This window comes from Panulirus ornatus, chromosome 50, assembly GCF_036320965.1.
Source record: "Panulirus ornatus isolate Po-2019 chromosome 50, ASM3632096v1, whole genome shotgun sequence".
Classification (NCBI taxonomy): domain Eukaryota; kingdom Metazoa; phylum Arthropoda; class Malacostraca; order Decapoda; family Palinuridae; genus Panulirus; species Panulirus ornatus.
In genome coordinates this window covers 8839572-8857802 of record NC_092273.1, presented here as the reverse complement: position 1 = coordinate 8857802, position 18231 = coordinate 8839572, and the positions used below count along the sequence as shown (strand labels likewise).

At 38.8% G+C, this 18231-nt stretch overlaps 1 protein-coding gene across 8 annotated transcripts in view; it reads left to right on the top strand.

The window, feature by feature from the left end:
* The window catches only part of LOC139764574 (uncharacterized), a 396710-nt gene that overhangs the window by 258716 nt on the left and 119763 nt on the right, over window positions 1-18231 (top strand). For all 8 annotated transcript variants that reach the window (XR_011716407.1, XM_071691377.1, XM_071691375.1 and 5 more), the window contains one exon: window positions 5370-5518. Coding sequence is in view for 7 of the 8 variants with exons in the window: in XM_071691377.1 (XP_071547478.1) it covers window positions 5370-5518 (149 nt within the window). In the remaining variant the exon portion in view is untranslated. The remainder of the gene's footprint in view (window positions 1-5369; window positions 5519-18231) is intronic.

The following is an 18231-nucleotide window of genomic DNA, read 5'->3' as shown; positions in this document are numbered from 1 at the left end:
CAGGCTTGAGGTCCTTGACTTAAGCTTTGTTGTAGAATGTTAATGGTATGTGCCTGCAACTATCTTCAGTAAGACATGAATTTATACGGTTGTATAGAATATCAGAGGAATAGATGATGAATGAAAACCGATGGAAATAGGTATTCTAGGAAGGGTAATTCCGATAGGTTTGTTGAGACATATAGAGGGTAATGCAGTAGATTCCCTCAGAGTGAGTTAGTCTAAGGTCAGATTTTTAGATTTATATAAATGACTTCAGAAAGGAATATACGGGGAAACTTTTTTTGAATGATTAATGGTGCTTAAAAGATAGCTGATTGAAAGTAACTTCAATGTGATTAGCTGTAAAATTATCAAATTATAGGTTTAGTATTGCAGTAATTGATGAGAAGAGGCTAAATTTATGTTCTTAAGAGAACTAGAAAGAAAGTATATATGAATGTTGAAGTGATGGGTAGAATAGGGTTCTTGGAGAGAGAACAAATAACAGCACTGGAAGAGTCTGTATATGTGCTTCATAGGGTATTAGTACTGGAAATACACAACAAAAAATACTTAGTAACAGACATGGTGCTGACACAGTGAAGATATACAAAGATTATAAGACAGAATTGAATAAGTAATGTGCATCAAGAGAGGTGTAGAGTAGGATTTGGTTATGGCTTATCAGATCACATAGAGATAAAATGTAGATTTGGCTTCTACTTTAGGTGTTCTTGGACAAGAAAGTGAATGTAAAAGCAAGGAGAATAAAAGTGAAGAGATTAGGGAATAAGGTACACAATCTGCCTTTCAAAGATATTAAAAGAGACAATGATATGGTACAAAGTAAGGTTGCGATGATGTTTAGGTAACTTAAGAGTGCATTAACAAAGCCTGCATTAAGTTTATGGTATAGCGAGAACAAGTAGTATTAAATAAGGAAAAGCATAGCGGAGTAAGTGTTTAATGGAACTAGATACAGCCATGTACTTGTGTCTCAAATTTTCCTTTCATGTGTAGAAACATAGATGATTAGTCTGAGATAATGATGACCCACTGTTTCTTATTTCTTGATCAGTTTGAGATACTGATGGTATACTGTTTCTTATTTCTTGATCAGTTTAAGATAAATGATGGTACACTATTTTTAAATTCATAGTAGTCCCTGGTGGCTTGCAAGCTTACACGTCAGTAAACATGCATATCATGACAAGTGTTATTCCCATTTATAGGTATCACTGATGAATTCTCACTAAAATGAGATATTGTTGACAAGATAACAAGGGTAGTAAATAGATTTTTCATCAATTATTACATTTAGGCAGATAACAGTCAGGCAGGGAATTCAGGGGTTAAACCTACTTAGCAACCAGGGAGAGTTAATTCCCCTGAAGTTACAGAAATTGTTGCAGATGTCAGGTAGAAAAAGATAATTCATGTAGCTCCTTTTTTAATAATTACAGCTTAGCTGTCTTTTTTGTTTTCAGTTCAAACAAACAAGCACCATAGAAATTTATATCTTTTTATTTTTCTGCCAGGAATTATTTTTTACTGACAACCCAGATTGATTTCTGAATATTTCTGTAATGTAAATCTTTGTGTACATTGATTCAAAAATGGTTCCTCTGTCACTACTGTGATACTTTGTGAACTAATTAATGAAACATCAGATTGCTCTTCATATTCAAGCTTTGTAAAGCTATAGCAGTTTTCACAAAAATGCATATAACTCTTCATGAGTAGCTATATAAAATGTGTGGGGGATGATATATAGTAATACAGTTGATGGTAAAAGTGAAATAGACGATGTAAAAGTAATGTATGTGCTGTGAGAACTCTGATTACAGCTTAGGATATTTCAGATGATGTCAGAGGAATAATTAGGAATTAGATGCAGTGGAAGCATTTTGTGTTTAGATGTGGTATGAATGGAGATGTTGGTCTCACTTTACTGATCAAATGAGTGTACAGAATGAAAATTTAATGAAAAAAGGAGATACTTTTATGATTGTGAAGTTCTGTTTATCTCTTTAGAACTTTGGCATAGCAGTTTCTTAAAAAAACTCTCTTGCCTCAGGTAATTGAATTTGGTCTGTCACATAAGAAAGAAATAGATTTGTGGCTGAAATCGATATGGACTATTCGATGTAGCATTGCCAAGCATCCAATATCGTCTCGTTTGAAATGCAGATGAATTTTGTAAAGGTGATTTGTTTCTGGCATGAAATTGTTTTATAATAACCAAACTCTTTGGACCATGTACACTGATAACCAGATAACATGTCAGTTCCAAACCAGTTTTAACTATATTTGTCTGTTGTTACTTAGAAAAATCTCTGTTTTTGGCCAAAGGTCTGTCAGTTTGCATAGATTTCTTTGATCTCGGATTGGTATGGGAGGGGGCACCCATCCTGTCTCAGGATTGTTTGCACTGTTTTGTAACTAATTTTCACTAACTTTGGTTAAATCACTGGAATTTCGTAATAAGAAGTGTATAGAGAGATGTATACTTAATTGGAAAGGTTTATGGTAGTTGTGTTCCGAAAACGTGAGCCCTTGGTCTGGTACCACCAAGCTATTCGCCAGCTGCTATGTAGTACTTTAAGTTTAGGTGTGGAAAACTCTTTTGAGCATGACCAGATGTGACTTATTTATGATAAGTGAGGTCGAAGATTTTTTAACAAAAATATGTTCGATATAAAATGTGGAATATGATCATGTTTAATATTATTGCCAAAATACCACACTGTCATGAACTTTTGATATGTTAACCACCTTATCAAATGACAGGTTGAATTGAATTCGGTGTGGTAAGGACAACACCTCAATTCATCCTTTTAATTCCAGTTCACAGTGTAAGGTCACAGGCAGCAGTGATTTAATGTACCTTGGGTTTCTTCCACTCCTTGTCAAGATGAATGCCATCTTTTCTCTCAGGTGAAATATCAAAAGGTCTAGCAGAAAAAAATATTAACATGTTTCTTAAGGGCTGAAGAATGAGAGTGAGCTGATATGAATACTGGTGTCTCTTACTGCTAAACATATGTTTTTGACTAATCAAACCATAAAAGATAAAGTAGGAAATTGAAACATGGTGTAGTGGTTCCTCAGAAAGCAGGCTGATTCTGAGAATCACACATGATATCTCCTTTAGCCACATAACGTAGTGCAAATGACTTCATTGAAATTCCTGTGAGAATCTCCTGCAAATCAGAATTTTCAAATGCAATGATATATTTTTTTAAGAACTTTGTTTTGAAGGAGAATTAAGTTGTTCAAATAGAATGCTTGGTATAATGTATATCCATGCTGTGTGAGTTTCAAAGTACATCTGTGCCTGTTTTTGAAAATTCCTTTCAAAATCTCCTAAGACTTTTGTATTGATATACTTGCATATATTTCAAAACTGTAAGGAAGACAGAAGTAGTGTTTAGGGAAGGCTTCTGAGTACTAAACTTAACTTTAGTCATTTGTTATGATAGGGAAAAGGTTTTTCAGTGGTATAGATCAATCTGTTTTCATCTCTCTTATTCAGTCACTCCAGATGTCAGGTTTTGTTGAAATAGAATTACTCTGCATTGCATTCCACCTCTCTCTTAGGTTAATGGTTCAAGCTTTAGAGGGTTTTTTTTTTATATTTTTCCTGCACAGCACTGCAGCTTTTGCCAAAATATGAGAATTACTTGAAATTATTATTGTTATTTTTTGTCTTCATTACCAATTACATATTGAGATCTTTCCATTCATTGGCTGGTTAGTCGGTCAATGTACAGCCGGTTGAAGATTAAAATTGTACAGTATAGCTTTTCTCAGATATGTGATTTGACCACATCCACATTTACAGTGCAGCCACTCCTAATTGTATCGTGGTGGATTGTGAGTTGGTTGTTAGGATTGTGGGCCAACCAACTGCCATAGTCATTAAGGCCTTCAGCGTCCAGCTACGACATCCACCAACTGAAAAACCTTTAACACTCTCAGGTGTTGGGGACAATACTAAGACCACAAACACTGTCACTATGTATATGGCCTCTGATTCTGAAATATTGATGTCCTGTTACTTGTTATGCATGTGTTTCACTGCGACTTGACTGGGGAAAGCAAAACTTCTTTCTGATTCAGTCTCATTGCAAACATTTACTTTTTGATAAACACATCAGCTGGAATATTTCCATTGCAAGTGTTATGAAGTATTACCAATACTTAGACAGTTTTAAGCCCCATTGAAACTTGTCAGAGGTGCTCGTGATGTGTTTTCATCAGTTGTTGTATGTGTCTCAAGTATTAGAGGAATCTAGGCATCAGATAGTTTCTTAATATGCAGTATGAAGGCCATTTGAACGCATTTGTTAATAGCATTACAATACCAATTGTATGTTAAGATCACAAACATGAGTTTATTCAAACAGGCATTCATTTCTTGAATGAGAATTAAGATTATCACATTACTCTATAGTTCTTGTATCATATGTACGCTGTTATGTGTTTATCATATTGAAATTAGAAAGAACTTTATAAATGTTGCATATGAAGAAAAACTTTCCAGATTGACTTGAATACGATTTTGAATAGTTACCCGTGAAATACATCACGTTTTCCTTAGTTGTAAATGTGCTTGCTTTTCAACCATAACTTATCCTTTCGATCATGCATTATTATTATTTTCTTTAGTATCATCAGAAACAAGTGGATCAGACATTTACATAGAAAAAAAAAGATATCGATTTTTGCGGCTTGGTTCGTCTGACATTCAGGGTAATTTTACTGTCTCGAGTATTTGTAGACAAGAATGACATTCAATAGCAAGGAATCGATGGGTCATATACGCCGCGATGATTCTCATGCTTGTCCACAAGGAAGAATTATTGATAATGAGGATAGGGTGTGTACGTGGGTTAAATATAGTTCCTCTTTGTATTTTGTTGTTGGGTGGGTGTGCTGTGTGTGTGTGTGAGAGGGTGTAAGCAAGTTCCATCTGTGTTTCTGCTTTATGCAAGAAGTATTGTGTATAGGATATGTGTTTTGTATGCAGTGTTACAAAGAGGGTGAGTTTTGTGTACTGGACTAGTGTTTTCAACTATACATGGTAAGTTGTGTGAAAATCAAGTGCCGTCGACAAGGTAAGGTATACACACTTGTCGATAGGACGGACAATTGTATATATTCAGCATTGATATATAATATATATATATGTATATATATATATATATATATATATATATATATATATATATATATATATATATATATATATATATATATATACACACACACACACACTTTGATGTTTGCTGAATGATATTTATATGCATTTGTAAGAGCAAAGTGGAGAAAAAAGTGTTGCGGCTCAGCCATGACCTAACTTTCTGGTGATGTATTGTCGACAGAGAGCCCGGCTTCTTGGTGGCTAGCGGCGCGGGTGCTGGAGCTCGAAGCTCTGGCGGCCACGCTGAAGATGGAGCTGCATGAAACCAGGGACCACGCCGACCTGCTTGAGTTCCGCTGCCTGGAGCTAACCGAGGGCGTCGCTGATAGGGTGAGTACTGTAACTCCCTCTCTCTCTTCGCTTCGGAATCACAGTAGGACAGTTTACCTTAAATTTGGTAAAGTTTAGAGAACAATTTTCTTCAAGTGTATAGTTTTCTTTATGTGGTCTTGAAGTTTTCCTTTTTTCTGAAATTATGTATATGGTAATCACACGTAGAGAGTATAAGGTGTGAGATAAAGTAGAGAATATAAGGTGTGAGATAAAGTAGAGAATATAAGGTGTGAGATAACACAGTAGAGAGTATAAGGTGTGAGATAAAGTAGAGAATATAAGGTGTGAGATAAAGTAGAGAATATAAGGTGTGAGATAACACAGTAGAGAGTATAAGGTGTGAGATAACACAGTAGAGAGTATAAGGTGTGAGATAAAGTAGAGAATATAAGGTGTGAGATAACACAGTAGAGAGTATAAGGTGTGAGATAACACAGTAGAGAGTATAAGGTGTGAGATAACACAGTAGAGAGTATAAGGTGTGAGATAACACAGTAGAGAGTATAAGGTGTGAGATAAAGTAGAGAATATAAGGTGTGAGATAAAGTAGAGAATATAAGGTGTGAGATAACACAGTAGAGAGTATAAGGTGTGAGATAACACAGTAGAGAGTATAAGGTGTGAGATAACACAGTAGAGAGTATAAGGTGTGAGATAAAGTAGAGAATATAAGGTGTGAGATAACACAGTAGAGAGTATAAGGTGTGAGATAAAGTAGAGAATATAAGGTGTGAGATAAAGTAGAGAATATAAGGTGTGAGATAACACAGTAGAGAGTATAAGGTGTGAGATAAAGTAGAGAATATAAGGTGTGAGATAACACAGTAGAGAGTATAAGGTGTGAGATAACACAGTAGAGAGTATAAGGTGTGAGATAACACAGTAGAGAGTATAAGGTGTGAGATAAAGTAGAGAATATAAGGTGTGAGATAACACAGTAGAGAGTATAAGGTGTGAGATAAAGTAGAGAATATAAGGTGTGAGATAACACAGTAGAGAGTATAAGGTGTGAGATAACACAGTAGAGAGTATAAGGTGTGAGATAAAGTAGAGAATATAAGGTGTGAGATAACACAGTAGAGAGTATAAGGTGTGAGATAACACAGTAGAGAGTATAAGGTGTGAGATAAAGTAGAGAATATAAGGTGTGAGATAACACAGTAGAGAGTATAAGGTGTGAGATGACAAAGAGAGAGAGAGTATAAGGTGTGAGATAAAGTAGAGAATATAAGGTGTGAGATAAAGTAGAGAATATAAGGTGTGAGATAACACAGTAGAGAGTATAAGGTGTGAGATAACACAGTAGAGAGTATAAGGTGTGAGATAAAGTAGAGAATATAAGGTGTGAGATAACACAGTAGAGAGTATAAGGTGTGAGATAAAGTAGAGAATATAAGGTGTGAGATAAAGTAGAGAATATAAGGTGTGAGATAAAGTAGAGAATATAAGGTGTGAGATAAAGTAGAGAATATAAGGTGTGAGATAACACAGTAGAGAGTATAAGGTGTGAGATAACACAGTAGAGAGTATAAGGTGTGAGATAAAGTAGAGAATATAAGGTGTGAGATAACACAGTAGAGAGTATAAGGTGTGAGATAACACAGTAGAGAGTATAAGGTGTGAGATAAAGTAGAGAATATAAGGTGTGAGATAACACAGTAGAGAGTATAAGGTGTGAGATAAAGTAGAGAATATAAGGTGTGAGATAAAGTAGAGAATATAAGGTGTGAGATAACACAGTAGAGAGTATAAGGTGTGAGATAACACAGTAGAGAGTATAAGGTGTGAGATAAAGTAGAGAATATAAGGTGTGAGATAACACAGTAGAGAGTATAAGGTGTGAGATAACACAGTAGAGAGTATAAGGTGTGAGATAAAGTAGAGAATATAAGGTGTGAGATAACACAGTAGAGAGTATAAGGTGTGAGATAAAGTAGAGAATATAAGGTGTGAGATAACACAGTAGAGAGTATAAGGTGTGAGATAACACAGTAGAGAGTATAAGGTGTGAGATAACACAGTAGAGAGTATAAGGTGTGAGATAAAGTAGAGAATATAAGGTGTGAGATAAAGTAGAGAATATAAGGTGTGAGATGACAAAGAGAGAGAGAGTATAAGGTGTGAGATAAAGTAGAGAATATAAGGTGTGAGATAACACAGTAGAGAGTATAAGGTGTGAGATAAAGTAGAGAATATAAGGTGTGAGATAACACAGTAGAGAGTATAAGGTGTGAGATAACACAGTAGAGAGTATAAGGTGTGAGATAAAGTAGAGAATATAAGGTGTGAGATAAAGTAGAGAATATAAGGTGTGAGATAAAGTAGAGAATATAAGGTGTGAGATAAAGTAGAGAATATAAGGTGTGAGATAAAGTAGAGAATATAAGGTGTGAGATAAAGTAGAGAATATAAGGTGTGAGATAACACAGTAGAGAGTATAAGGTGTGAGATAAAGTAGAGAATATAAGGTGTGAGATAACACAGTAGAGAGTATAAGGTGTGAGATAACACAGTAGAGAGTATAAGGTGTGAGATAACACAGTAGAGAGTATAAGGTGTGAGATAACACAGTAGAGAGTATAAGGTGTGAGATAACACAGTAGAGAGTATAAGGTGTGAGATAACACAGTAGAGAGTATAAGGTGTGAGATAACACAGTAGAGAGTATAAGGTGTGAGATAACACAGTAGAGAGTATAAGGTGTGAGATAACACAGTAGAGAGTATAAGGTGTGAGATAACACAGTAGAGAGTATAAGGTGTGAGATAAAGTAGAGAGTATAAGGTGTGAGATAACACAGTAGAGAGTATAAGGTGTGAGATAACACAGTAGAGAGTATAAGGTGTGAGATAAAGTAGAGAATATAAGGTGTGAGATAACACAGTAGAGAGTATAAGGTGTGAGATAAAGTAGAGAATATAAGGTGTGAGATAACACAGTAGAGAGTATAAGGTGTGAGATAAAGTAGAGAATATAAGGTGTGAGATAACACAGTAGAGAGTATAAGGTGTGAGATAAAGTAGAGAATATAAGGTGTGAGATAACACAGTAGAGAGTATAAGGTGTGAGATAAAGTAGAGAATATAAGGTGTGAGATAACACAGTAGAGAGTATAAGGTGTGAGATAAAGTAGAGAATATAAGGTGTGAGATAACACAGTAGAGAGTATAAGGTGTGAGATAAAGTAGAGAATATAAGGTGTGAGATAACACAGTAGAGAGTATAAGGTGTGAGATAACACAGTAGAGAGTATAAGGTGTGAGATAAAGTAGAGAATATAAGGTGTGAGATAAAGTAGAGAATATAAGGTGTGAGATAACACAGTAGAGAGTATAAGGTGTGAGATAACACAGTAGAGAGTATAAGGTGTGAGATAACACAGTAGAGAGTATAAGGTGTGAGATAACACAGTAGAGAGTATAAGGTGTGAGATAACACAGTAGAGAGTATAAGGTGTGAGATAAAGTAGAGAATATAAGGTGTGAGATAACACAGTAGAGAGTATAAGGTGTGAGATAAAGTAGAGAATATAAGGTGTGAGATAACACAGTAGAGAGTATAAGGTGTGAGATAACACAGTAGAGAGTATAAGGTGTGAGATAAAGTAGAGAATATAAGGTGTGAGATAAAGTAGAGAATATAAGGTGTGAGATAAAGTAGAGAATATAAGGTGTGAGATAACACAGTAGAGAGTATAAGGTGTGAGATAACACAGTAGAGAGTATAAGGTGTGAGATAACACAGTAGAGAGTATAAGGTGTGAGATAACACAGTAGAGAGTATAAGGTGTGAGGTAACACACGTAGAGAGTATGAGGTGTGAAATGACACGTAGAGAGTATAAGGTGTGAGATAAAGTAGAGAATATAAGGTGTGAGATAACACAGTAGAGAGTATAAGGTGTGAGATAACACAGTAGAGAGTATAAGGTGTGAGATAACACAGTAGAGAGTATAAGGTGTGAGATAACACAGTAGAGAGTATAAGGTGTGAGATAACACAGTAGAGAGTATAAGGTGTGAGATAACACAGTAGAGAGTATAAGGTGTGAGATAACACAGTAGAGAGTATAAGGTGTGAGATAACACAGTAGAGAGTATAAGGTGTGAGATAACACAGTAGAGAGTATAAGGTGTGAGATAAAGTAGAGAATATAAGGTGTGAGATAACACAGTAGAGAGTATAAGGTGTGAGATAAAGTAGAGAATATAAGGTGTGAGATAACACAGTAGAGAGTATAAGGTGTGAGATAACACAGTAGAGAGTATAAGGTGTGAGATAAAGTAGAGAATATAAGGTGTGAGATAAAGTAGAGAATATAAGGTGTGAGATAACACAGTAGAGAGTATAAGGTGTGAGATAACACAGTAGAGAGTATAAGGTGTGAGATAACACAGTAGAGAGTATAAGGTGTGAGATAAAGTAGAGAATATAAGGTGTGAGATAACACAGTAGAGAGTATAAGGTGTGAGATAAAGTAGAGAATATAAGGTGTGAGATAAAGTAGAGAATATAAGGTGTGAGATAAAGTAGAGAATATAAGGTGTGAGATAAAGTAGAGAATATAAGGTGTGAGATAACACAGTAGAGAGTATAAGGTGTGAGATAACACAGTAGAGAGTATAAGGTGTGAGATAACACAGTAGAGAGTATAAGGTGTGAGATAACACAGTAGAGAGTATAAGGTGTGAGATAAAGTAGAGAATATAAGGTGTGAGATAACACAGTAGAGAGTATAAGGTGTGAGATAACACAGTAGAGAGTATAAGGTGTGAGATAACACAGTAGAGAGTATAAGGTGTGAGATAAAGTAGAGAATATAAGGTGTGAGATAAAGTAGAGAATATAAGGTGTGAGATAACACAGTAGAGAGTATAAGGTGTGAGATAAAGTAGAGAATATAAGGTGTGAGATAACACAGTAGAGAGTATAAGGTGTGAGATAACACAGTAGAGAGTATAAGGTGTGAGATAAAGTAGAGAGTATAAGGTGTGAGATAACACAGTAGAGAGTATAAGGTGTGAGATAACACAGTAGAGAGTATAAGGTGTGAGATAACACAGTAGAGAGTATAAGGTGTGAGATAACACAGTAGAGAGTATAAGGTGTGAGATAACACAGTAGAGAGTATAAGGTGTGAGATAAAGTAGAGAATATAAGGTGTGAGATAACACAGTAGAGAGTATAAGGTGTGAGATAACACAGTAGAGAGTATAAGGTGTGAGATAACACAGTAGAGAGTATAAGGTGTGAGATAACACAGTAGAGAGTATAAGGTGTGAGATAACACAGTAGAGAGTATAAGGTGTGAGATAACACAGTAGAGAGTATAAGGTGTGAGATAACACAGTAGAGAGTATAAGGTGTGAGATAACACAGTAGAGAGTATAAGGTGTGAGATAACACAGTAGAGAGTATAAGGTGTGAGATAACACAGTAGAGAGTATAAGGTGTGAGATAACACAGTAGAGAGTATAAGGTGTGAGATAAAGTAGAGAATATAAGGTGTGAGATAAAGTAGAGAATATAAGGTGTGAGATAAAGTAGAGAATATAAGGTGTGAGATAACACAGTAGAGAGTATAAGGTGTGAGATAACACAGTAGAGAGTATAAGGTGTGAGATAACACAGTAGAGAGTATAAGGTGTGAGATAACACAGTAGAGAGTATAAGGTGTGAGATAACACAGTAGAGAGTATAAGGTGTGAGATAACACAGTAGAGAGTATAAGGTGTGAGATAACACAGTAGAGAGTATAAGGTGTGAGATAACACAGTAGAGAGTATAAGGTGTGAGATAAAGTAGAGAATATAAGGTGTGAGATAAAGTAGAGAATATAAGGTGTGAGATAAAGTAGAGAATATAAGGTGTGAGATAAAGTAGAGAATATAAGGTGTGAGATAAAGTAGAGAATATAAGGTGTGAGATAAAGTAGAGAATATAAGGTGTGAGATAAAGTAGAGAATATAAGGTGTGAGATAAAGTAGAGAATATAAGGTGTGAGATAACACAGTAGAGAGTATAAGGTGTGAGATAACACAGTAGAGAGTATAAGGTGTGAGATAAAGTAGAGAATATAAGGTGTGAGATAACACAGTAGAGAGTATAAGGTGTGAGATAACACAGTAGAGAGTATAAGGTGTGAGATAACACAGTAGAGAGTATAAGGTGTGAGATAACACAGTAGAGAGTATAAGGTGTGAGATAACACAGTAGAGAGTATAAGGTGTGAGATAACACAGTAGAGAGTATAAGGTGTGAGATAAAGTAGAGAATATAAGGTGTGAGATAACACAGTAGAGAGTATAAGGTGTGAGATAACACAGTAGAGAGTATAAGGTGTGAGATAACACAGTAGAGAGTATAAGGTGTGAGATAACACAGTAGAGAGTATAAGGTGTGAGATAACACAGTAGAGAGTATAAGGTGTGAGATAACACAGTAGAGAGTATAAGGTGTGAGATAACACAGTAGAGAGTATAAGGTGTGAGATAACACAGTAGAGAGTATAAGGTGTGAGATAACACAGTAGAGAGTATAAGGTGTGAGATAAAGTAGAGAATATAAGGTGTGAGATAACACAGTAGAGAGTATAAGGTGTGAGATAACACAGTAGAGAGTATAAGGTGTGAGATAACACAGTAGAGAGTATAAGGTGTGAGATGACAAAGAGAGAGAGAGTATAAGGTGTGAGATAACACAGTAGAGAGTATAAGGTGTGAGATAACACAGTAGAGAGTATAAGGTGTGAGATAACACAGTAGAGAGTATAAGGTGTGAGATAACACAGTAGAGAGTATAAGGTGTGAGATAAAGTAGAGAATATAAGGTGTGAGATAACACAGTAGAGAGTATAAGGTGTGAGATAACACAGTAGAGAGTATAAGGTGTGAGATAACACAGTAGAGAGTATAAGGTGTGAGATAACACAGTAGAGAGTATAAGGTGTGAGATAACACAGTAGAGAGTATAAGGTGTGAGATAACACAGTAGAGAGTATAAGGTGTGAGATAACACAGTAGAGAGTATAAGGTGTGAGATAAAGTAGAGAATATAAGGTGTGAGATAAAGTAGAGAATATAAGGTGTGAGATAACACAGTAGAGAGTATAAGGTGTGAGATAACACAGTAGAGAGTATAAGGTGTGAGATAACACAGTAGAGAGTATAAGGTGTGAGATAACACAGTAGAGAGTATAAGGTGTGAGATAACACAGTAGAGAGTATAAGGTGTGAGATAAAGTAGAGAATATAAGGTGTGAGATAACACAGTAGAGAGTATAAGGTGTGAGATAACACAGTAGAGAGTATAAGGTGTGAGATAACACAGTAGAGAGTATAAGGTGTGAGATAAAGTAGAGAATATAAGGTGTGAGGTAACACACGTAGAGAGTATGAGGTGTGAAATGACACGTAGAGAGTGTGAGGTGGGAGATGACACGTAGAGAGTATGAGGTGTGAAATGACACGTGGAGAGTATAAGGTGTGAGATAAAGTAGAGAATATAAGGTGTGAGATAACACAGTAGAGAGTATAAGGTGTGAGGTAACACACGTAGAGAGTATAAGGTGTAAGGTGACACGATAGAGAGTATAAGGTGTGAGATGACAAGAGAGAGAGAGTATAAGGTGTTCGATACCTTCCTCATATAAAGATGAAGTGTGTTATCTTACCTTTAATAACGTTGCTCGTGAAGTAGTTTTTGCTCGTTTGTGGTTCGTCGTTAGTGCCCAGGTACGCCCGCTCCTCGGAGACACGGAGCCAGATGTAACCCTCATTTCCGCAGTGTTATGACAGGCTGATGTGATCGCTTGACGTGCATTAACCATGTGATCCGCGCCATGGTAGTCTACCTGTGGTTTCTCCCCCATCAGCGTCGCGTCTCTTCATCCATCATCTTCGGCGTCTCCTTCCTCTTCCTCTTCCCTCTTCCCTCCTTCACGCATCTCCTGATCTGACTTCCCAGTACGTTACCTCCTTCGTTAAACGTCATTGCTGTCTCTTCCATCCCGGCCTGTCCCTCTCCTCATTTTCTTTTATTTATTTATCTGTTTTTTTTTTTTTTTTGGTTATTATCGTCTTTGTACACCCTTTCTGGTTTTTTTGTGCTGTCATTCTCTCTCTCTCTCTCTCTCTCTCTCTCTCTCTCTCTCTCTCTCTCTCTCTCTCTCTCTCTCTCTCTCTCTCTCTCTCTCTCTCTCTCTCTAACCCAACATGAGAAGCTTCTTGTCCCATCCCTCCATCAAGACACTCCTTTTCTCCCTCCCCCTTCCCTTCCCTCTTTCCCATTACCCTCCATCCCACTGCCCGTACACAACAATGGCGGGAAGGACCTAACCAGTTATCTCCTCTCCTCTCCCTCCCTCCCCCCATCATCCTCCCCCCCTCCGCAGGAAGGTCACAGAGAGGACCACAGAGAACAAATACAGGACCGGGGGAGAGGACCACGAAGGACTTACCCCAGAACCACCCATTGTATGAGGCACGGTACACGACCCACGACCGAACCCACTTGTTAAGACATGCCCCCTCCCCCCTGCCTTGTATACAGGGTGGCGCATAGATCCCTCTCCACCGAGACCAGTGGAGCTTTTCCGATACGAAGAATAAAACAAAAGATAAGAATAAGATTATGAATGATGTGATTGTTGAAGTGATTAAAGAATGAAGCCATCACGCAAATGGCACGGGGTTCGAAACCTTGCTGTGGGAGGGCATTATATGACTGTGTGTGTGGGTGGGTGGAGAAAAAGATGTACATAAGTCTCCATTTGTCAGTCTACTTATTCGTCTCCGTGTCCGTATCTTCTTTTTTTTCCCCGTCCATCACTGATGTTACGGGAACAAGGAGCATCATAGACCAATCACAGCAACGTAAGGAACACGAACCAGCCAGCGTCACAGCAACATTTAGTAACACATTCATACCACGTACAACACAGTGCTGCTTCAGTACATCGCCGTCACCCTTCCAACAACACAAGCCACGCGGGAACGTCACTGCCAGCAACAATAACACAGCAAGAGCCACCCAGAACCACCCGCCAGCAAAGCATCAACCCAGTAATAAGAGACCGCTGGTGTTTCATTCCATGCCAGGCCCCCGTGCCGGTGAATATTGTGTAGCCCGCCTCTCATGGGTCACTACCAACAAACACCTTGTGTTCTCTCACGTGTACCCAGTGACTCGGTACGTAAACACAGCTGATAAAGCTAACACACACAATGCCATAATGAGGGCAAGGGATTAAGATCTCTATGAAGTGTGTTTTGTTTAACATCCAATGGGAAGAAAGTTATTAAAATGTAACTAGTTAAATCCGAGTAGCCTAACTGATTTAAGAACGAGTAATGAAAGGTGACTGTTATGTGTCCTGTGTATCTTAAATTGGTAGACGGTGTTTGAACTGGCTCATATATACGACTGCAAGGATGGATTTGATGAAACTCCTGTTAAAGATATGGACGTGATACGCTACCATATCACAGATAAGATTCCATCGACGATAAGGCATGTCTCGGCTGCTGTGATCATTCCGTCCGGAACGTTGCTTGAAACACATGCTATGGCGAGGGAGCATTGTACTCGGGGTTACCTCCACGTCTGAACAGTAGGCTTGTCTTATGGCCGTCCTCAAGTTAAGACGCCTAGATGACAGGCGAAAGTCTCCCATGGTCTGTGGTCAGGTCAGCTTAAGTTAAAGACATCATGCGGTCGTATGAACGTAGGGCCATTGAGAGTCAAGCCAGAGACATCTGAATTATTAGCGGGACGCTAGGCATTATTAAAAAATCGTTCGTACCTCTCCCTCCCTCCTGCATGCATCAGGCAGTCGGGTCACATGTGATCCACGCGGGGGTAGCTGACCCCGGACGCACAACCTTACTAATTAAAAGGACGATAATAGACTCTCTTCAAGCTGGAGAGAGAGAGAGGGTGTTGTACTCAAGTTTGTGAGCAACTATCCCGCAGACTCAAAACCCCAGCGTTGAAGCCAAAGCTTCTCTCTATAATTGACTAAAAACCAACTCGAGAGTAACGTCAAAGAGATGAATATAAAAAAAGTAATAATAAACGAGATGTAATAAGCGCGCGGCAGGAAACTGGTCACCCTCAGTCTAGTCAAACAAGTTCCGGCACCGCTAACCAAAACATTCGCCTCTCATGCAACCCTGGGTAAACAAGTCATGAACAGAGCGTCATGCGCCTCTCCTTCTACGCCGACTGTCGTTTTCCCACCCCCTACCGTTTGCTGACGAGCGTGAAAGGCCTGACCATACGTTACGTGAGGACGTAGTGAGAGAGTCACGGACGCGCAGTGTATACGACTTTCCCCTTCAGAACATACCAACAGCGGGTGTCCGGCTCGCCTCAGATGCCGTGGTCGCACCTGATATTCCGGGGGGGACACAGCCGGTTAAGGTAGGCCGGAAGTGGGTAGGGCGGTCGAGTGACTAAGCCAAGGTGACCTTTGCTGACCTCTGCACTAACACAACACCTCCCCAAGGAGCCTCCTGTTGTCTCTGTGGATAATTCTCCACCTGGTAGTGAGACGAGAATGTCTCATGAAAATGTCGATTTTCGCACCGTATATTCCAGCCTTCGCCGGCCTGCGGCAAGGTATCGGAATTTAAGGTCTGTGGAATTCTAAATTGATGAGATATTTTATTTTTTTTTTTTCCTATTTCTCAGTGATTTTGGAATTACTTTAAGTGAGGAAGAGGATGTCTGAAGGTGGGCGGAGAAAGGACAGCACGGAGGTGATTGGCTGGATATCCGGGTGTTTTGGGTCCGAGGCCTTGCTGGTGGGGAACACCAAGCGCTCCTACATGTGTGCTAGGAGGAAAAGTGGGAGGGTAGTGGAGAGATAGGGTGGAAGGGGGAATGGAGTGATGGACAGAGGGAGTGGATAGATACGGAAGAGGGGGAATGGAGTGATGGACAGAGAGGGAGTGGATAAATAAGAGGCAAGAGGGAATGGAGTGGTGGACAGAAAGTGAGAGGCTATTTAGTCCTTAAGGTTTACATTTTGCTGTGAGGCTGAGGCTAACGCATATCGCTCACCGCAGGAAAATCCAAAATGAAGAATAGTCATGTGAGTTACGTGTCGTCACGTGTGATACGGAGAGAGTGTATGTGTCTGTTTGTGGACTGAATGCCAGCAGTCCACATGTGGGTGAGGCACAGAGAAAAGACAAGCTACCCGAAGCCAAAGGAGTGACACTTGACAGCCACACTAAAGTTATTGGCTGACTGCGCCACCGTCATTAACCCTCCCGTTGCCCGGACGGCATTACCCCTCCCACCTCCCAAATAGGAGGAGGAGGGGAAAAAAAAAGGAAGAGCCTAACACAGGAAGGTGATCGAGTGACCCACACAGCCAGCTAACCCGCCTTGTGACCCAGACAGAGCTACAGCCATAGGGGTAGAACACGGGGAGGAATGCCAGGCCCAATGGACCGGAGGGGCGGCTGCTTTCTCGTCCTGGGGGATGTTGGTCGCTCGACCACGGTGACACACACACACACACACACACACACGCACGAATTCTCTTGACACAAGCCTCTCAACCCGCCAGAACACCCCAGATGCGAGAGATGGTACGTCGCTCGCCCCTGTATCGAGGTGGAGGTGTTTCATCACAATAGATTTGAAAGGGAGGACGTTGAACAGTGTGTCATGGGAATGATGATAGTACAGTATATACTCTGATTTTTGCATACAGTGTACACTCTGATTTATGCATGTGTCGGGTCGCTCATTGTTGGCAGCGTGGTGCATTTTAGCCTAAGCAGATGCAGGTAGGGGCGCCCAGCGAAGTGGTATGTCGTTAAGAAGGCCACGGGGAGCTGTATGTTTGCCCCCTCTGGTATGGGTTATGCGCCATGATTTACGAAATGTCTGATGTTTACGTAAGATGATGTGGAAGCCGGGAGCTTTCCCTCGACACGTCTACATGATTTTATTTAAAGTCACGTAGACGAACGAGGCAAGAGGTGATTCCTTACATCGATTTGTTTATATATATATATATATATATATATATATATATATATATATATATATATATATATATATATATATATATATATAAGATGATGTAATGTTGGCTCTGTCATATCTACATACGAGAGGTATACCTGATGGTGACATTGTGGACAGAATAGAGAGTTACGTTCGACGTAAATGTCAAGACTGATGGGAGACTTGGAAGCCCCACGTGAATGATAAACTATACAGGATAGAGGAAGGTGATGGAGTGTGGTCTTCCTCCTTCTCCAGGAATCACCATTGTCGACTGGGAAGTGGCCACAGTGCCTTGACCCATGGCCACCTGGTGGATGGGGAGACGTGCCCCAGCATGTCACCCGCAATTGCAGTATTACCATGGAACGTGTACTAACAGAATGCTGGAAATATAGGAGTTCCGTTGTCAAAAACTATGCAATAGCAATGGAGGAAATAGAGATCTTGGAGAAATTTTAGACAGTCATTTTAATGTAAATCAGTTGATGAATTTGTTAAAGGAAGCCAAAATATGTGATTCTTTATAAAAGGTTTTAAGTTTTTAGACGTTATTTTTTTCATGGTAAAAGATGTTGATGTCCTTAATGCTGTTCGTAAACATTGCCCTTAATTATCTTTGGGAAGCTTTGACCTTATATCTGTCTGGAAGAATTTATCTTGATTATCTTTGGAAGAATTAAACCT